At 38.3% G+C, this 22,513-nt stretch overlaps 1 protein-coding gene across 1 annotated transcript in view; it reads right to left on the bottom strand.

The window, feature by feature from the left end:
• Positions 1–503: 503 nt before the first annotated feature.
• The window catches only part of TLCD4 (TLC domain containing 4), a 47,786-nt gene continuing 25,776 nt past the window's right edge, over positions 504–22,513 (bottom strand). The window contains exons 4-7 of the mRNA XM_075182326.1: positions 16,541–16,599; positions 15,348–15,442; positions 7,267–7,340; positions 504–4,495 (exon numbers count right to left, since the gene is read on the bottom strand). Of these exons, the coding sequence (XP_075038427.1) occupies positions 4,180–4,495; positions 7,267–7,340; positions 15,348–15,442; positions 16,541–16,599 (544 nt within the window). The 3' untranslated portion in view covers positions 504–4,179. The remainder of the gene's footprint in view (positions 4,496–7,266; positions 7,341–15,347; positions 15,443–16,540; positions 16,600–22,513) is intronic.

The following is a 22,513-nucleotide window of genomic DNA, read 5'->3' as shown; positions in this document are numbered from 1 at the left end:
TTAGCTGTTTTAGTGGGGGATCTCAAGGAACAATCATATGGGACCATGACCTGTACTCAATTTTGGGGCCATGGGATCTGGTTGTGACTCAATTTGAAGGATAAACACAGGGGGTGTATGATTTGGCTTATTTTACCATAAAATAATCTCCTGATTCACCCAAATTAACAATATAAGTGGGAATAAGTTGCTGTTGCATATTCTCCTGTGAAAAAGGATGAACGAGGCAGATTGTGTGTCCTGAGGAAATTTCAGGTCATACAGGGTTCAAAATTATGGGATCCCCTATCCATGACCTGGGGAGAATCAATTCAGAGGGACATAATTTGGGCAATAATCAATCTTTACAGTACGATGTGTAAGAGAAGCATATCTTTTTGTGTGTGAAAATATTACAAAACCATGTGTCCCTATTTTCCATTACAGGGAGATCTGCTTAACGTTTATTACACCTCTTCGAAATGAGATCACATTCTATTAGTCAGATGTCATACTATAAGCCATTCTAGTTTAAGAGAAACTTTTATTGCATTCATTATTCAAAATAGCATAATAAATCTGAAAAGGGCCCTACTTGTAGACACAGAATAGCCCTGCAGTGGTGCAACATACCTAGACAAAAATAACATTTAACCTTTCAAAATGTCATAATCCATTTCATCCAAGTAACGGTTTTATTGGACATTAAGAGATTAAGAAAATAAAATCTGTTTATTTATTGCCCTCCTATAATTAGGAAAAAATAATCAAGAATATTATTTTGTGCGCAGACACAAAAATATCAAGTTTTATGTTTACCGGCGCAGTTTTACTGCTCCTGTAGCATTGTGGAACAAAAGACATATCAAACCATCAACAAATATGAACCTATTTACATTTTATCATCAAAGCACTGTAATAAAATAAATAAAAACTGAATCCCCTTTAGAGCTCAGTCTATGCCTAAACACAACAGAAAAACGTCAATGGATGTGATGGAAAATGTTCTAATTGCCCACCAATTTAAATGAAGGTGAAATTCATTAAATATGCAAAGCAATATTAATTATTTAGGATCAGAAGAACTCGGCTAGTTAACATGCTAGGATTATTCCTACCTTCTACTAAAACCATTTCATTTGTGAAGTGCATAAAAAAACACACTATCGAGAAAACCTGAGTGAATATTTCAGAGTACCTGCTGGAAATTCCAAGGAAAGCAGTTTGTTCCTGTGTGTGTCTTTTGAATCATTGTATACATTATCCGAGGCTATACCTGTGCCAAATGAATTATTCACAATAGGAGATGACAATGTAATTAGTATGCAAGGCACACCTGTCCTCTTAACACTCTTTGTGGCAAAGAATGTGCAGTCAAAATGCCTGGTTAACTTTTGAGAATGTCTCTTAGGGCTAGATTTACTAAGCTGCGGGTTTGAAAAAGTGGGGATGTTGCCTATAGCAACCAATCAGATTCTAGCTGTCATTTTGTGGAAAGTACTAAATAAATGAAAGCTAGAATCTGATTGGTTGCTTTAGGCAACATCCCCACTTTTTCAAACCCGCAGCTTAGTAAATCTAGCCCTTGGTGTCTTATGATTAAAATACTCTTTCTTTGAATTATAAATGATGAAATACCACAAGCCTCTCCATTAGCTCTAATAATACTGTATTTTTATTTTGTTGTTTATATCCATATACAGACAAAAGATTAATTTAGAAGAGTATGCCTTGATTCATTATAGGCTCTTTTTAACTTGTTTTCTAACTTATTAACGTATTCTCATTTTCTTCTCATTAATTAAGCAAATGAAATTTTAAGTTAGCTCTCTCTAAAGTTATATTATTAATTATGCTTACAAACTTGCAGTTCATCAGTAGGTATCAGAATTAGCATATCCATGTAGGAGGTTATACTTAATATACGGTTCCTTACTTCTTAATTTTGTTTACAGTGAATGCAGCCAGGAAGATAAGGTGACTGTAAACTAAAAATGGCAGTATCTAAATGGGGCTTTATTTTTCAATTAATGGGAAAAAATATTTATATAAAATATGAAAGTGCGTCCTAGTAATATGTTTTCAAGATTATTTTTTTTAATGATTAATTCCCTTTAAAACCAAATAGTCGGTGTGTCCAGTTAATACAATTTGGGTATTAAATTAAATTAATTTTTACAGTTGAATCAGCGCTTGTCCTCTATTTTTTACTTCTACATTATTTAGTTGGAATCAGATATCTAACTAGAGGTAGCAGCTGTCTACTGTACTCAACAACAATATTTGTAGATTACATAGCGCCCATTGTTGCTTTATTTTTATGTCCAGTTAATAGGCAGTCATAGAGTCATCTACTCAGTGCAAGTCACTTCATAACTGGAGCAAATTATGTCATTGCAACCAATATGCATGTCAAATTGTGTCTATTTTGGTCAATACGGTTCTGGCTGTGTTTGCTCATAGAAACAGGCTGTCTGGTTTCCTTTACTAAGTAAGACATGTCAGAGCACGTGCTGTGCCTGCAAATGTTGCCTCCAATATGATGGTCATAGTTGCCTATTATTTTAATATGTTAAAATGGGTGTTGCTGTACATTCCATTGCTTAACACGCAAACGTTTTGTATCTGGTAGCTGTTAGTGTCTGATATTAGGAAGTGAAAATCAGGGTCCGTATGGGAAAGCCAACTTCCTCAATTCACTTGGGTATGAAAGAGAAACACAACTATTGACATACCCATGGCCAAAGCATAACAAAAATAAAGGTGCACCCATACACATTAATTGTTTCATGATGTGATCATATTAAATAAGATCTTGGAATTTTTTTTATAAAGGGCCTGATTCATTAAGGAAAGTTAAGCAAAGGTAAGATAAATCCATGTTGCATGTGATGACAGATTTATCGTTGGGGTAGGGCATGTCCTAGATCAACTTTAAATTAGTGTACAAATAACGTTATCAAGTATTTGTGTGCTACACGAAAAAAAGACAGAATTTTCCTTATGTACAAAATAAACTAATTTGCACCCCTTGCATTGCAGCAAGGTTCTGTCCAGAACACTTGAGCAAGAAAACTTACTCAATTTTTTGCTTAACTTTCCTTAATGAAATTTTGATTGTGCAGTGGTAGTAGACAATTTCTATGTGAAGAAACTTATATCCCTATGTGTGTGGGCATAATCTGCCCATCCTCAGCATCAAGTTTATCAGATATACAGCATTTTGTGTGAATGAACAAACCGTTCAACGAAAAGATTGTTTGTGAAAAGATTTGTCAATTCAGCTGCAAATAATCACTGGATGTGTGAATAACTTAGCCTGAAATGAGCAGCGTAATGCTCATACAATGGTAATGTTCATTAAATGTGTGTGACGGGGCCATGGGAAAAAGGGAAACGGTGTTAGACATACTTTCAGCTTAAATGTAAACACGTGTCTCCTATGGAAAGTTCTGAAGCTAGCACTATACTAATTCACTCTGTCCCGGTATATGTATGTGCACAGCGGACAGAGGCCCCAGGTGACATAAATATGCTTGAACATAGATAAACTCAATGCAAATTGGCGCCTACACTGTGATCCTACTAAAAAAAAAAAACAACTATTGAGTGCTTAAAGTATCTCTCTGTGTTCAAGAATAGAAGAGTTCCAACTTTAACCACCACCAACTCCTTTCCAGAGATCTGCAAGCAGTCAAAGACCACACAGGTGAGAAATATTCACTTTCTTGGGGAGATCATGAAAACCAGTCAAAAGAAAATCAATTATCCAAAAAACTGTATTTATGAGCTTTTTATAAAGTGAATGTGTATTCATGATAATATTTAGTTAATTCTGTTTATTGAATATGAAGATTGCTTCATTTAATGAATGAAAGCCAAGAGGATCTGTCAAATGGGCTATGTGTTTCCTGACAGCCAGTACTCCTCTCACTTATGCATTCTTGTAAGAGCGTAACAGAATCACAGGATGTCTTTTAAAGATCTGAAGTCGAACACCTGGGATATCTCTACTGAACAAAAAGGAAATATGTTCTTTCTTTGGACTAGTGTATTTGTGGAAGTGTAAGTTGTGAACATAAGATTGACTTTGCAAAGAGGTAATAATGGTAGTTCATTAAAATGCATTTTATGTCAGAGGGAGAAAGAAAAAGAGACATGCAGGTTGATGGATGGAAGACACAAGAAAATATGTTGCCTCTACTCAGCTTTTCCATTTTTCTGAGTTTTGGTCAATATCCCATCAGTGTGATACAGGACTTTGTAGCATCCCCTTGTAATTTTCATCATCCACATGACGTTCATTATATCCAGGGAGATGCTGGAGATGATCCATGCACACTGTGCACCTAGACCCAGTCTATAAAATGCCTCCGTCCCAAAGGTGGAGAAGACACGCCCATAGTAGGTGGGTATGACTGCTATTCTCACCACGAAGAAGACGATTGTCATCAAGACTCCATTCACCATGTTAGGTAAAGTATGCTTGGGGTATCCGAGAACTTCAAAGAACCACCTGTAAGACTCAAAAGAAGTAACAACTTTAGTGCTAAATGGAGCCAGGTGGAAAACTAAAAACAAATTACTGAATATTGCAAAGAATCACACACCTTAATCTGCCTGGATATTAACATATGCTCAAATAATCATAGTTTCTTGAACGGAAATATGCATAAAATTAATTAAAGTATTTCTCCATGTTAAAGTTAAAAATTAACTATGCACTGTACTGCTACCTGCCACTTGGTCAAATGCTGGTGCAGCCTGCTGTACAGTAGTAAGTAAGCAAGGTTCTCTTTGAATTGATCATCGTACCCCTCTATACACGGACTGGAGAATTGTACACACCATCTATAGAGGGACAGGGTGATGAATTGTTCAAGTTGCACCTGGTTGATGCACAGTATGGTGCATCGAGAGATGGATGGATTTTCCAAGCTGGTGGGCAGAGGGAAATGTGAGAGAAAAGATGGTGAGCAGAGGAGCATGTGACAGTTAAATTGGTTGGTAGAGGGCATTTGAGAAATGTTGGTGGACAGTGGGGTGCATGTGAGGGAAAAGCTGGTGGGCAGGGAGTGGCATATGGGAAAAGCTGATGGGCCGGGTGGAAATGAGAGAAAACTTAATGGTCAGCAGGGGACATGTGAGAGAAAAGCTGGTGAGCAGTGGGGGGAATGTCAGTATGTACCAGTTGTGATATCAGGGTGTCCTGTGTATAATTATCAGTGTGACTTCTGTATAGGGAGCAGTGTGTAACAGGTGTGTGATATCAGTGTGAACTGTTTATACAGATCAGTATGTATCAGGTGTATGATGGATGTGTGACCTGCTTATAGTGATTAGTGTGTATCAGATGTGTGTTGTTGGTGTGACTTTTGTATAGTGATTAGTGTGTATCAGATGTGTGTCGTTGGTGTGACCTGTGTATAGTGATTAGTGTGTATCAGGTGTGTGAAATCAGTGTGACCTGTGTGTATCAAGTGTGTGACCAGTGTATATAGGGTAAATAAATAGAGTGGCATTGATCAAATCGGAGGAGGGGACCACAAACTATCTTGCCTAGGTCCCCATGGGGTCTTAATCCAGCTCTACATAGAGAACACAGGTTGCAGAATGCATAAAAACGCCAGCATTTGAATGAATGAAATGAGATGGGCAGCAGGGGTGAGATCACATGAGTTTACATAGTTTTTAACTTCTATGTGGAGAAACCCTTTAACTATCATTGAGTAATTGCTTACCTTTGCTTGAGAGTCCACAGGCTGCACTGAACAGTTGTCAATGCAGCTAATTGGCCAAGCTGCGGCAGACGTCCAAAATGCTGAATCAGCGACTGTTTAATGCAGCCTGTGTACTTTTAAACACCTTCAGGTTTTATGCCTGGAGAAGACACCACTACAATCATTGTCAGGGTGAGTTATTCCTAGAGTCCCAAGCATCAGATCCCCATGGCTTTTTAAAGTTGAGAGCAGAACTTCTTTGAACAAAATGTATTTTTTTTCCTGATAGTTCACTTTTAAAACTTTTTCATTTTATTTAAATGCATGCTGTCCTTTGAACAATAAAACAATTTATATGGTTGTATTAGTTGCATATGTTCAGTCTTCCACTCCTTTGCCTTTCTAATGGAGCTCAAGAAGCATGAATGGAATGGAATGCATAGGGATCATTAATTTCTATGTGAAGGCAGCTGATCCATTCCCACAAGTGTATGAGGAGACACTACATTTTCGTGGTCATACTACGTTTTCATATATGCCCATATGAATGGATGATGTGTTATAATATAAGGATCACTGATCCTTATACTACTTTGAATGCTGCAAATGTAAACATTAGGAACGCAATGAGAATGTCTTGCAAATGGGGGAAAAATCCTCAGATAAATATATCTATTTATGCCTTCAACAAAATACATGTAGAGTAAAGTGTTAATAAACTCTACCATACACACTAACAATTCGATTCTATCAAAAGCTATTTATGAAGGAAGAATATAGTATCGCACAGGGCAAAAATAAGGCAGTTTCCTATCCAATCTGTGCAGACATGGAAAAAAAAAAAAGTTTACTATGAATTAAATGTGCATGGTCTACAAAAATATCAACTTAAAGCCCTGCTTCAGATCACCGATGGACCTCTCCATATTTTAACTTTTGATTGATTTTACTCATTTTAATGCTCACTTGGACCTCATTTAGCAATTATAAAGTAAGAAAACATTGCTGTCTTTGTTTAAGAAGTCCCATTTTAATAAAAAAATAAATAAATACATTGGTTTATGGGAAGAGAATAATTAAAATGTTTTAATTTTATGTGTGCACACAGATTAACGAAAGCAGCTGAAATTAGTAAGAGAAGTGAATAACACCAAACATGTGCGCTTAGTGTGCAACTAAACAAATCCTCTGAGGCTTAATGCAAAACTGAAACACCTTCAACAACATCCTATCCTTTCCCCTTGTAGTGCATTTTAGTGTCTCATAATCCTGTTTTAGTGGTTGCTGGGCATAGTCAGTCACATAACGATGATTATTTTGATATTGATAAACCACAGCTCACTTTACCCAGATTCAACAAGGGTAAACAGGGAAGCCTCCACAAGAGATACCATGTTAGTGTACAAACCTAGGTGATGCCGTGTAAAATTAAGCACAAAAGCAGATTCAGGACATTTTTTACTGCAGGTACATAGATAACCCCCCACGTATTACAAAGGACAGCATAAAATGAGAACTGTACACACACATATTTAAGCATTTAGGTACAAGATGGGTTTCTACCTACCGTTGATTGACAAAGGGCGTGGAGAATTCGGCTAAGAGACGGAAATTACCAAAATATGGCAACATTCCTTCACCCTGGAAAGTGAAGCAAGTATGTAAAAATATTTGTTGCAAACATTTATTATATACAGTGCTCCCTCTTTTTACATTTTGCTTTACACTTTAAAAGTCTGGCTGTAGGCCAAGTGCTTTTATACAGGTCAACAATTTATAGTACGGGGTGCATCATTTTTTTGAATACACTACTCTCTTAATAATGCCACATCAGAACCCACTTACATATTATAATGGAATGTATACACTTTAATGTATTTTGTGCATTGCATATACCTGATGGTAAAGCATACTTGTCTACATTGACAAGGACTCCTCCGGGAGATCAGGGGGAGGTTGGCAGGCTGGGGCGGGGCCCGACGGGTCACGTCATTTGGCCCTGCCCCCAAAACCATCAATCACTGTTTCTGGCCAATTACAGCAGGTGTGGGGGCCACAACGATGTGAGAGTTGTGTCATAAGCCCCGCTCCCCACCACTTTACTATAGGTGGCGATTAGAAACCGGGAGAGTAGGCAACTATGTGGTAAAGCGAGGGTTGTGTTATAAAGAGGGAGTACTGTATAAACAAGAAAAGTGATAACACATGATTACAAAACATTGCAGAAAAAGTAACAAAGACAAGTCCAAAGATTACATACTATACTGTATCTAGTTATAAACGAGAAGTTGTAGCTGCAGAAGATCAGAAGTTAAGAGATTATCTCAGGGTGGAGTCACATGGCAGCTCAGAGCTGAATCACTTATACCAATGTTGTGTCACATGGCAGCTCAGAGTATTTCCTCTTCACTTTAATGTGTTCTATGGAGCAGAGGCGGAACTAGCGGGCTGTGGGCCCCGATGCAGGGAGGCAGGAGAAGTAAATTGGGCCTCCTGACCGCCTGTATCTGCCATGCAGCGAGCCCCATTACCTCCATGGACCCTGGTGCACTGCACCTGCTGCACCAATGGTAGGTCAGCCACTGCTATGGAGCGATTCTGGAAGTCCCTGTCCTATCTGCTACAGTCTGTTACATACACACCCTAGTACAATGAATTTAATGTTTTCCTTACTTTTATATATCTTCTCTGTTGCAATGTGCAGATAGACTATCAATGGCTTTCAAATCCCCGGGGAAAATACAGAAAGTTCACAAGACGTAGACTTTCAGGCTCATTTAAAGATGGACACATTTGAGCATTGAATCTACATAGGAAAAGCCGCAAAAAGGCATACTTTCCTGTTGATGTTGAATTGTACACAACTCAAGGTGCATCAAGCTCAAGTGTTAGTAGTAAATACCTTGACAGGTATTAATAATCGTCCTAGCCGCATTTTCCATATAAAATGAAATAAAGAAAAACCCTCCACATCTGTTGTTTACCACTTTAAAAATCAAATGTAAAAGGAATGAAGGAATGTCAATTAAGTAATGTGAATAGATGGCTGGGTCTTGATAGAATATAGCCACAACAATGACTAATCAGCCAATCAAAAGGCTGCTAAATAATGCTGCTGATAGTCATTATCATTAATGTGTATTATTGCACCAGCCCTCCAGTACCCACAAGAGAGACGCTTCCTAAAAGGCATATCTAGGGATGTGTCCATGTGTAATTATGTTGCAATTAAGTGAACGTGCCATTACTGTACTCAGCCTTCCTCCCCCGTTCCGCACCCCTGGGCATAAGTTAACGCGAGTCAACAATACACAAAAATCTACATATGGACTTTTGCACTGCCAGTTTTTGTGCGCATACACAGTACAGTAATGCCTAGCTGAGCTTGGCGTACGTCCAACTCTAAATGAGCCCACTAGTGTTTAAACAGAAAAAAAATAAGCTGTTACACAGAAAAAAAAGAAGTTTAAGAACCCCTGGTCTAACAATTTGGAAAATGAAAACTCAAATACAGGTTTGAATTTATAAGACAGTGATACTCATTATGGGCCTGATTCATTAAGGATCTTAACTTGAGAAACTTCTTATTTCAGTCTCCTGGACAAAACCATGTTACAATGCAAGGGGTGCAAATTAGTATTCTGTTTGCACAAGTTAAATACTGACTTTTTTTCATGTAGCACACAAATACTTGATAGCTTATTTGTACACTGAAATTTAAAGTTGATATTTGTGTGCTACATGAAAAAGCAGTCAGTATTTAACTTGTGCAAACAGAATACTAATTTGCACCTCTTGCAATGTAACATTGGTTTGTCCAGGAGACTGAAATAAGAATCCTCTTCATTTAAGATCCTTAATGAATCAGGCAGAAGATCCTTAATGAATCAGGCCCTATGTCCACAACCAGGCCAATATCACAACTCAGTATGGGTTACTATAAATCACATGTTCCTTGTAGTTAGTTAGCACTCAAAAGGATTACATTTAAAACAAAACTTGTTTCATGGAACATTTGGAGATGGTGCTGTTACGTCATTCTTTTTTTTTAGAATATAATGTTGACTAAAGAATGGGAGAAACTGCCCTATTCAAAGCACTCCAAAATATTCTTATGTGGTTATCAAGTACCAGGGAATAATAACATATAACAATAGTTCAGTGTCAAAATTGGTAGTGATGTAACCCCTTTTAAAAAAAGTGTAAGGTATGAATATGATATATCAGCAATTGTGGTATGTACAAACATTAACTTATTTATTGAAAAAGATTTTTAGTAATGCCCATTCATATCATTAAGCTCTTTGCAAAAGGGATTATACAATCTCAGTAGGGGATTTCACCTTCAAAGAAGATTGGAAGGTCATGGAGATGATCTTAATAAACATCAATGCAGGTTACTCACCATAGTATATTGTTAACTGTATTGATAGCTCATAACCCAGGTAATTAAGTTATGAGTTACCACATGAACTATAACAACCCTTATTTGTATTCTTACCATTTTGAAACAGGAAAAAAATACTACATTTTATAACGAATTAATCATCCAAAGCACGAGTCACACTAGAATAAAGATGCGTTAACTCATTCATTGCGAGGGGGTAGTGAAACAATATTAGATGACCATTATTTCTGGTACAGTTATTCACATGCAGTTGCAAGATTCTGAACATAGAAGTATCTGTGAATTTACGAATTTACATCTATTGAAAATATAATGACATTATTACATATATTGTAAATCTGATAGATAAATGTGGTTTGGCAGGAATCTTCACTATATAAAAAAAAATATAAACATATTCTTATTGTGGTCAAATTGTGCAGAAATAATTTTATAGCACGTGCACAACCCAAAAAAATGGCTCCCTCACAGACAAATGAAAAGAACACAAGGAAAGTTCACTTACATCTAATAAGAATACGTAGTGGTGAAAAGTATAAATAGATTGGCAAGGACTCTACACCAGTTAAACAGGGGATATACAAAGAGATGATAGCGATGGAAAGACACATAATTCACATACACATAAGAACAGGTAGACAGATATGGTATATACACAGAGTGGCGGCTGAGTTATTCAATATTCCTCATACTTGCCAACTTTGGAGACCACCCCTCCAGGAGATCTCCAAAGTTGGCCGTGTCTTGGGGGCGTGACCACGCTAATCGCATCATTAGGCCTTGTCCTCTGTTATACAACACCAATTTTGGTCTATTATAGCAGGGGGCGGGGCCAGGATGATGCAATTAGCCCCACCCCCACCCACTTCACTAACAAAGAGAGCAGGATTCAGGAGGTTGCCCTGCTCTCCCAAAAATTACGGAGTCTCCTGGACATTCCGGGAGAGTAGGCAATTATGATATTCCTTGGTCTGTATGTGCTTGCACATTGTAAACTGTGGATCTCCAGCTGTTTTCAAACTAAACCCCCGTAAACCTTACACAGGTAATATTTTAATGACAGTTGTAATATTGGTGGTTGCTTAACTGGATCCAAGTGGCAGGCCCCCCTCTTACCACTTAAAAGCCTGCTACACTAGCAAAGCATACTTACAGCTCCGTGAGTGCATATATACCTAAAAAGCAAGAGGTGACTCCAACTTAACAGATAAGAACAGTCTTTATACCAGTACTCTTACATACTGGTAAATCTATATATGGTCAAGCACTGAGGCTGCTTGGCTTATACTATTAGTATTACACACAGACAAGTCAGTAAATGGCTTATTATATGTTTGTGGAAGCTGAAGATAGGAGTTAAAGAACAACAATCTATTCTTATGTTTAGTATTGAGTACTGAGAATGTGGGCATTAGTCGGGGTTAAGATACTTAGAGACATATCACCATGCACTCAAATCCTCAAACAAACATCTAATTAGATCTATCATTATATAATAGACAAGTGACACTAATAAATGTATATAATATCTATACAAAATAATATCTCAACAAACAATGAGTCATCACTACAGTGTCCATTAGGATATTAGAAAAGTATGTATATTATAATTAATAATGCAGTATTACATGGTTATGGCTCTTGGAGACCTATAATATCCTAAGGGTACATTAATCTATTTATATATATATATATATATATATATACACATACATACATACATATATATATATATATATATATATATATATATATATATACATACATACATATATATATATATATATATATATATATATATATATATATATATATATATATATAATGTAAGGCACAGAAGGATGTACTGAGGGGGGCGGATTATTACGGATTTTAAAATTTAAGAAGGTATAGGAACTTTTACCAATATATATGTTAGGGTTATCAGATTCCTATGTATGCATGTATATCAGCTGCAGTTCTTACAAATGGGATTTACACAATTAACAGTACTGATGCCTACTTGTTTTTGGCAAAGTAATGTTAGATGTCAAAATAGAATTTCGCTCTAACTAAAGGACAAATATCTAGTATATGCAGGTGATATCCAGAAGTTAAAGGTTCTCAGATGGGGAGGTTTTAACAGTGTTTTAAGTCCCTTTAAATACACTGTAGTCAATGTTTGTCATGATACCTGTTATTGACATTTTTATCAAGTTAATTTTGGACACAATCCCAGTAAAAATGAATGTTCTGGAGTCACCCTTCTTTGAATCTTATCAAATGTTTATCTGTGCAATCTATACATTCCTATCTATAAGTAAGGGAACAATCAAAATGTATTCCTGAATCTGCATGGATCCATTAATTTATGCATTAACTTTTAATTTAGGTAATGATGGTACTCTTTAAGCAAAAATAGACCCATAATATACTTTGTGAATACCATCTAAAGCTGGGTACAAACCTATGCAATTATCGCAAGATTGACGACTGTGTGGTCACATATCGCAAGAGTGCGTACGCTCCCACGATCCTGATTTATCATACCAAGACAGAGCGCAGCTATTAATTTGGTTTTATAGACTTCCTAAAAATCACGATCAACAATGAATCAATATCTTTGCAGCAGATGGTTATGAGAGATGAAGATCACAGATCTGAAGGTAAATTGTGTGGGTGTGTATGCATGAATAGGCATGTTCATCTGGACTTACAATCATTGGTGAAATCGTTAGAGACATTGCATCTGAAGTATGATTGCATAGGGAGGTACCCAGCTTAACATTATGAACGGTGATGTAGCATAGTTGCCTACTTTGTGACTCGGTCCTCCGGGAGGACAGGTCACGTGACAGGGGTAGGAGGGGGCGTGGCGATGTCTTTGCGTCACCATAGTCACACCCCCACTATAAAATGCCTAAATTAACAGCAGTGAATAGCGGGGCCAGGGCTTAATGACACGATTAAGCCTCACCCTGATATTCAATGCCGTGAATTTCTGCATTATTTAGAATCCGGGAGGTTTGCCTACTCTTCCGGGAGGACTCCCTGAAATTCGGGAGCCGCCTGGAAAATCCAGGAGAGTAGGCAAGTATGTGATATAGATCACAAGGCAGACAACCTACAGCTCTCTAATTTAGTAGCTTTGAAGCTCAATTAATCATCCACTAATTTGTGAGGAACAACTTTTGATCATCAGTGTACACATTACTGGTATATGATATTCACAGTGTTTCACAACATGCTCACTGAGCTAACAAATATAACACATTACATGGAGTGGGGGGTAGTGTGTAAAACATTTACAGATTATGTGGATTACAACAAAATAATAGTTGGCAAGGACTTGAAGTGCTATTTCTCTCGGTTTAGTTGATAAAGATGCAGCTGGTATTCTCAGGATTCTATGATGTTATTTAATCATTTCTGTGCATTTACTCTAGAAAAGTTGGTTAAAAATGTTGAATGTTAAAAATGTATGCGTAAATAAGGAAGATATTTGGGGTCTATTTAACAATGATAGTCCATATGAAAGATTTTCTAGTAAATCTACTTGCGTCCAATTTAACAATAACATTTTGCCATGGCAGCTCAGCTCCTCGCGGTAAGAGGACTCTTACCAGTCTTTGGTCCATCTGCACATGCGTGAGCCGACTTGCTGGCTCACACGTGCACACTGGAACTGGAAGTCTGACATTTGACTTCCAGTTCCAGACTCGTTTTTTTAAAAAACAAACTAAATAATTAAAAAAAAAAAATGTTTAAAAACTTAATTGGACCACTCCGATTCAAAGAAATGCTTTGCCATGATATAGCGATAGGAAGTATATAGGCGCCCAGCGAAAACATCCAATAATGTTCACCAGACGGGTGAATAGGGAGAAGCCCTAAATTCAGCTAAAACTCCAGTTTTCGCCAGATGTAGGGCTATGCTATCTATAATAAATAGACCCCTTAAAGATATCCAGCCAAATTTTTTATTTGTACAATAAACCCCTCTTCCTTATGTTGTACAATCCCTATCGGAACCCCTGCCGTTTGAAAGGAGCTCCCCTTTGCTGGTATCAGTAGCTCGTTGATGCTCCAGAGCTTGAGTTTGAATGTAAACATATAACGGTAGTCTATGCAGCTCATTTGTTTCATTAATAGCCATTACCAGCAGGAGTCTACATTCACACTCCAGGTTGTGAGCTGTAGAGCATCACTGAACAATAGAACCACTGGGTTTTTGCATGACATAAAATACAACAACTACTTTTTTTTTTTTTTTTTCAAACAAAATTGCTGTCGTAACTGCAAACTTGTACAGTTAAGGGCCTCAGCACATGCAAACCTGGCTCTATGAAATGCTATTATTATCTCTAATACATGCACATATACGTTCAGGGGCTATGTACTCTAAGGGGTATATTTACTAAACTGTGGGTTTAAAAAAGAAGATGTTGCTATAGCAACCAATCAGATTCTAGCTGTCATTTTGTACAATATACTAAATAAATAATAACTAGAATCTGATTGGCTGCTATAGGCAACATCTCCACTTTTTCAAACCCGCAGTTTAATAGATATACCCCTAAGCGTTTTGCAGACAAACATGCAGTACAATTTCCTCTCGGATGCCATTAAATTGCTAACACTACCATGCAGACACAGAGGTGTTGGGTCAGTTTCACAAAAGGAAATAAATTCAGCATTCCATGCAAACATTCAGAGTTTCTTCACCACCAGGATGAACCAACGTGCATTACAGTGTTAGGCATTCCAGGCCCGGTCTGGCAGTGAAAAGTAAGATAACTCAAGCCATATTCTTACAAGACTGACCAAGAATGAGCTTTTCAGCACCTCTGCTTTATTTTTCAGGATATTTTGGTTTTGCTAATTCTTTGGAGATAGGTTGAGAAGTCATGATATGATGATTGTTATGTTTACACAAGGTGCTTCAATTTCATTTGCACTCACAAACTCCGACATCAAGTGCTATTATTCTTTACTAACCGGCCTTTATTTTTGGTTTTGGATACAGGAACACCAGATAAAAGATATGAATGAAGCAATCAGTTTCTAAAACCCAGCTTTACAAAGTGTGTTAATCCCCTGTTAATCTAATTAGGATTTAAGGTATTATTTGGCATTACATGCTCTTAAGGAATGCCGATCTCACATCCAATTAGATCATTGTGCTCAGGGAGTTCATTCATGGCCAATCCTGCCAACTTGTCTGCCTATACTACTGACGTATAAGTTAATATAGCACTCACCAGTACATAGTAGTAAGCATACAGAGCTGCCACATGATGTGTCACAAAATATATATCACCAATTGCCTTCCAGTAATAAATAATAAGCAACAAGTCTGCAAGAGAAGAAAGAAAACACAATAATAGAAGCATAACAGCAGTAAAACAAACGCATGAGCTGGACGGTTCGCAGCGACCCATGGACTTCCCGTATTGTTCCAAAATGTTTCACCGCAAGTAACATAAGATGGTAAAATAAAAAGTCTTATTTACATAGTCAGACGTAATCAAACCAGATCTGGTTGCTTTCTTACTAACCCCTATAAAATAAACATCTGCAGCCTCAGAGACTGGATCAGTTTTGACTTATACTTGAAATACTAGAAACGACAAAGAAATCCACCTGGGCACTAAGAATTTAATACTTATCAATCCAATCAATTATGTACAATTATCCTATTTATATATTTTCTTGTACTATGATCATATCTCTGACCCTTTTTCTGTTGAACAAGTTCCCACAGCCTCATATGCTATACAATTCATATCACATGAATGAAGAGTTTTAGAAAATATTTATTAGACTTCAATGAACCGTTTGGGGATGTTTTATTTAAGACGTTAAAATTGTGTTATTACCCATGTGAATCAAGTGAGCCTGTGAGATTATATATATATATATATATATATATATATATATATATATATATATATATATATATATATATATATATATATATATATATATACACACACTGTACATTGATTTTTTTGATTATTTACTAGGAATTATTTGCAATAGCAGTGATTTTCAGTCCATAGTTACAGATATGCTCGATAACAATTTTCTAGCAGTATAGTAGTATGTGAACAGCTTAATGAATAGTTAATAATTAAGTGTTCAACAAAAAGAAAAAAAGTGTTTATCCTTGAGCACAAGTTTTCCAGGAAGTGGGGGAGATGCCTTTGATTAGATCAATTCACCACCAAGAATGACCTGATCAATAAGCTACAGCCTAGTGATATGTGGTGCCCTTTCCCTGGGGCACATTGCTTTACTTTTTAAACCAGGGTTCCCATTTTGCTTAGGTAAAGACTCACAGGGGAGGAGGAGGGGGGTTGGTGGTAAATACTTTTTTAAAAGCTGTAAAAACTAAAGTTTTTCTTTAATGTTTTAATTCAGAACATTCCCAGTTGTCCAAACATACAATTACCTGAGATGAGGTAGCCTGAGGTTATTGCAACATTCAACTTGACCATGAAAGGATCTCCCCTGGAAAATATATTAGTTACACTGTCATACATACATACATACAAAGAATGATTTTTGCAATGATGAGTAATATTTTTGTTTTCCAGAATTAACTCAATGATTTTTTTTAACAGGTTTTTTTAAATATAAACTTAACCCCAACCCATAAAACTCCCCATGTCAACACTAACCAGACGAAATTGATATTACAGTGTGACAAGAAGGCATTTAACATTTACAGTAATATTGCTTACTGTAACCTAACACTCATATATAAGTAAATTATGATCACAGCCCTACCATCATTTATATTTAGAGCTCTATATATATAAAACTTCCAACATTCTTAGTGCCACCTATAAAATGCTGGTTGTTTGCTTGGCTATAAGAGTCATCAGTGACTTGAGAAAAGGGATGATTGCATATTTTAGTGGCGCATGATGATGATGATGATTTTCAGAATCTTCAATAATCAATTGAGTTTAGTTTTATCAGCAACAATTGTTCAGCATTGGGACAGTGGGCAGTTTATCAGAGGAGAACATTTATTTACTGTGAGCAAACATCCAGGGAAAATCATGTGTTGAGAATATGCTTAATAATATGTGGGATTACAGCACTATGGAGTATATAGATGTTTCATAAATGAACTAGAGCTATAATAATTATATATCTGCCAACATTGCACAAGTTGTGGATTACATTGATGACTCCAGCACAGTGTGATGACTGGCAATAAGATATAGAAGAAGTAATAGTAATATATGTAATAGGCTATGTAATGTAATGTATGTAATAGGCTATTTGCACAATGGTAATACAAAGCTCACTGTGTCTACAGTTGCTTCCTGAGTACAGTATTATCTTTTAATAATTAGAAACTAGAAATGTAATCACTCAGTAAATCTAAACTAATGACAGTTCAATGTCATGTGCATTACAGATTATCTGCTGTTTCAACAACATACACAGTATAAGAGTGGACATAGGCCATTAATGAGCAAGGAGCACAAACAGCCAGAGTAATAAAAAGATCTGTGGTTTGTACCCAGAATCAATGGGATTTACAAAGACCCCCCAACCTTTTATTCACAGCAAATGCTATATATGACTAGAAGGCACATCACAATGTACTACAATTGGTTTCTTACAGATCGCATGCAGTGGTATATATTTATTTTTTTATAAATTAGGTTTATTCATTCAGTATTAAACCAGAGTGCAATAACCAAGTACAATATAAAACTGATGGAGTATATTGCCCCAATGTAACATATAAACAGAGAAACAAACACATGTCTATGACCATAGGACATTTGTCTTCATCCCATTATGTAAGAAGTATACATATGTGATGTGACCATTGTTCCACCTCCACTAGAATAGAGAGGGATTAGTGATCAGGAGTGATCGGCAACAGGAAGTCCTAGGGCTCCTTGCGACCCGCAGAGCCTTCACCTGGACCCTCAGCTCCTTCCTGCTTAATTGTTAGATTTGTTTGGCATAGACTGTAACACTTGTTTAAAGTGCCCGCTGATATGCTATTACATGAATGTGTATCTTTCTGTCATTAAATGGATTGTTTTAACTTATTACTGAGATTAAGAGTAATGTGCGGCCCTTTTCAAGGTTAGAGGGCCACCCATGCGGTCCTTGAAGTGTATCAGGTTGTCTATCACTCTTCTAAAGGGGCAGTAGTCAAAGCAGTAGTGCTAGAAATCTCACCACTTCCTCCCAAAAACTGAATGAATGTACATGACCACATACGAGCCAGAAACTCAAGCAGCTATAACAGTTGTTGGTGACTTTGAGTTGTGAACACTCACTAGGATTAAGGTCCCCATTTATCAATATTGGGCGATACGGAAGATTTTCTATGACTGCGATAAGCCTCAATCATCCAATTTAACAAAAACAGTTGGCCGGGAGTGATACTAGGACAATAGTCACCATCATAGGTTGTGCCAGGTAGAGCAGTGTTCTGGAAGGCCTATTGATGTGATGTAAATAGCTGCAGTTGGAGCATATTTACATTTCTCTTCAACTGTAAACCCATTAGGCCGTGGTCCCTTATTGGGGGGTAACGCACCAATACCAACATCTATGAAAGGAACTTGTTCCCTTTCCAACACTGGAAATTGTCAGGCGCCGTCCCTCCCTTCCTTCGGGACGGCTGCCTCCCATGTCCTCTGCTGCAGCAGGTTGCCAGGCAACCAGACGCAAGACTTCCGGCTCTATTGAAGGCTCTGTTGCGCAGGCGGGGCGCTACTCGGATCACCGGCAGATGACATCACACCACTGACATTTTATTGCTTCCCAGCAGCATGTAGGGCAGACTCTGACACCATGCTGGTGCCAGAGTATTAGGTCTTCCTTGCTCCAGCATTCTCTGTGTGTTTCCCGGCTTGACTTCTGACTATTCTCCGCTCTCCTGTGTTCCCATTGATCCGGCTTGCCTGACTATTCTCCTTGGATTCTCCCTGTGCATACTATTACCGACCCGGCTTGCCTGTCTATTCTACTGGATTCTCCTGTGTACCGTTATCTCCTGCATCGCTGACCTGGCTAGATCGACCATTCTTCTTGATTTTCCCTTGCATCATCCGCTGTCAGAACGTTGCCGAACCGACTTACCTGACCACCCTTGTACCTCGCTATACGGCTCTGTAAGGGACCGCGACCTGCACGTCCCCATCAGTGAAACCCATACCTCCTTGCAGGGGTTCCTGGAGAAAACCAGGGGACGCGTTAGACTCCGCACCCTCTATCTGAGCTGCGTCTACATTAGCAGGTACTCCTCATTCAGAATTGTGACAGAAATTTCACAACCAACAAGTAATACACTATCTCTTGGGAGCTGCACTTTGTTCGAGAAGTATTAAAATAATATAAAAAACATCTGCAAAACAACTGTCATCATCATCATCAAACTATATCTTTAGATAAATGTTATACCATGTCTAACAAAATATTATACTCAGGAACCCCACTTGTTCTTTTACAGTGTGTGAAATTAGTTTCTTAGAATTATTACCCAGTTCAAAATATAATTGTTTAGTAAGGAATGATTTATATTTATGTTTCTCACGTAACTAATTGGAGTATTCCCTTTGTCAGTCAAGCCACTTTAGCGTGGTAGTGTCAGACTGGACAATGGTATGGACCCCTGTATTAGCATGTGCCACCGCAACGTGGCAGCACTCTACTGGAGGGGGGTGTCCAGCCTGTGGAGGGGGAGTGGCCAATCCTCACTGTGTGAATCTAGCGCTCAACAACTGCACAGTTACGTCCTGTTTCCACGAATTATCCACAGTCCAAAATATTTCTTGCTTACCAGTGGACACAGGGGCAGGGGGTATTTATGAATCTAGTGGGCATTTCTTTACTCACCCCCACCATATGTGACAAAGGAAGAATGGTGGGAGAACAAAGTGACAAGGGGACAATGGGGAGTGGATACGTCACTCTCTCCTTGTCACATATGTTCCACCACCGCTCATTTTCATGCGTTCCTACCTGCTGCAGTGTAGGAGGGCTCTGTCTTCATAGCAGCTACCTGCTGTTCCATGTGGGAAGAAACTCTGTGCAGAGCGCAGGAGTCTCCCACTGATGATGTTCCTGATGCTTTGCACAGATCGCCCACATCATAGAGTGCAGGGCTCTGGCTTTCTGTATGCGTTCTGATGTGTCCTTATATTGCACACATGCTTGTGCATACACAGCAGTCTTGTGTAAGTAATGTTTAGGAAGATTCAAATCGAAACGCATCTTGAGAGAGGCTTGGATTGAATATGGTCGGAACTACACTCAAGTTCCGTGGTTTGTAGATTGTAAATTGCGTGCAAGTTGCGTTCCGATTTGAATCAGGCCCCTGATGTTTTTTTGTAGCGGTAGGAAAGACATTACACCTGGAAGGACTCACACTGCCCAACATTTAGATTCCGAAGTCATTTTGCATGGTCGGCGGTCTTCTTTATGATTACTGAAAGAAAAAACTCACTATATCCATTATGATCAGAGTCGTAGTCGGGCCAGGCCAATTGTCAATCATATTGTAATGTCCCTTGGTAATTAATATCCTATTGCAATTAGAACTGAAACCTTATGTCACAGTTCAATTGAAGAAAATAAGGACCAAATTAAAAGCATGTTTAGTTATGGTTTTGTCAGATCTATATGTGCTGTTAATATGTAACTAATACAATTTACATTGATCTAGTGCATATTGGCAGATATTTGCATTGATTACTGAACCTTGATGTATGTGGGGATTTGTATTGAAGTTACTGCAGAGTGTGTAAAGAGCACAAAAGTCTACACCAACAGATGGGAGTAATTTGCGGATCGGGATAGTGCATAAACTCTATATGTTTCCAACCACTTCTTCGGGAAAGTGTATTTTTAAGCACATTTCAACCAATATAATAACATATTTACTAACGGCAGTCTCATTGTCCCCTCACTCTATTAGTAAATGAAGCCATTAACTAATCTAAACAAAGTAGTACTTAAAGAAAAAAGAGAATTTTGAATTAATAAAGGGGGTCTGAATGAAATGGACAAATAGGTACACTTGCATACATAAAGCAGTAAGACGATTCTGCATTTTTTGACACCAGCTAACAGGTCCTTTTGCTCCTGCCATTCCTTTGGGGATTGGCATCTATAAAAAGTGTTGCTGGGAATTACCAGCTATATTATATGGTGCTATCACATATAGCACAGTATAATTAAAATGTGAGTTCCAGGCACTACTATGCATTTGCCAGTCTTTAGTAACCATGTGGGAGATGAGTAGAGACTAGTGAGACTTAGTTTAGGTTATGGTGTGGATAACTGCAATAGGTGACTATAGGCACAATCATTTAAAGAAAAAAGTTAGAACAGTAAAAGATAGAGTGTGTATAGTATTATTACTTGGGGGCGGAGAAACTATTTATATCAAACTTGAAACATCTCTGGTGTAATCAAGCTCCAGTGAAAATATCATGACCATATCATAAAAAGCAATTACAAGAACTGAAAGACATTTTTATTGACAGAATATTGTGGACACGTCATATGGCCAGTCTAATGTATCAGAGACTACAAGAACAACAACAAAGATGGCACCCTTCAATTCACTGTATTCTCTACCACTCACTGCAGTAATACAAGTGTATGTCGAAAAGCTAGATGGTTCATGTAGAGCAGAAATGCACAAAATGTGTTTTGGGACCACAAGTGGGGCCTCAGAACCTCTCCTGATGGTCAGATCTACAATTCATTCAACTGAGAAACCACCTCTCTTGGGTTTCAAGAAAAATGGCAGAGACACTTGGGAGTCTCAAAACAATGGCACAATGGCACCTGGGGTCCCAACCAGAACAGCGGCACCCTGGTGCCTATGGTCCAGAACAGCGGCACCCTGGTGCCTATGGTCCAGAACAGCGGCACCCTGGTGCCTATGGTCCAGCACAGCGGCACCCTGGTGCCTATGGTCCAGAACAGCGGCACCCTGGTGCCTATGGTCCAGAACAGCGGCACCCTGGTGCCTATGGACCAGAACAGCGGCACACTGCTGCCTATGGTCCAGAACAGCGGCACACTGGTGCCTATGGTCCAGAACAGCGGCACACTGGTGCCTATGGTCCAGAACAGCGGCACACTGGTGCCTATGGTCCAGAACAGCGGCACACTGGTGCCTATGGTCCAGAACAGCGGCACACTGGTGCCTATGGTCCAGAACAGCGGCACACTGGAGACTATGGTCCAGAACAGCGGCACACTGGAGCCTATGGTCCAGAACAGCGGCACACTGCTATCTATGGTCCAGAACAGCGGCACACTGCTACCTATGGTCCAGAACAGCGGCACACTGCTACCTATGATCCAAAACAGAAGCACACTGGTACCCATGATCCAGAATAGCAGCACACTGGAACCTATGATCCAG

This window comes from Mixophyes fleayi, chromosome 8 (genome assembly GCF_038048845.1).
Source record: "Mixophyes fleayi isolate aMixFle1 chromosome 8, aMixFle1.hap1, whole genome shotgun sequence".
Taxonomy (NCBI): Eukaryota; Metazoa; Chordata; class Amphibia; order Anura; family Limnodynastidae; genus Mixophyes; species Mixophyes fleayi.
Note: the sequence above shows the minus strand (reverse complement) of the source record. Positions and strands in the feature narration are given on the sequence as shown.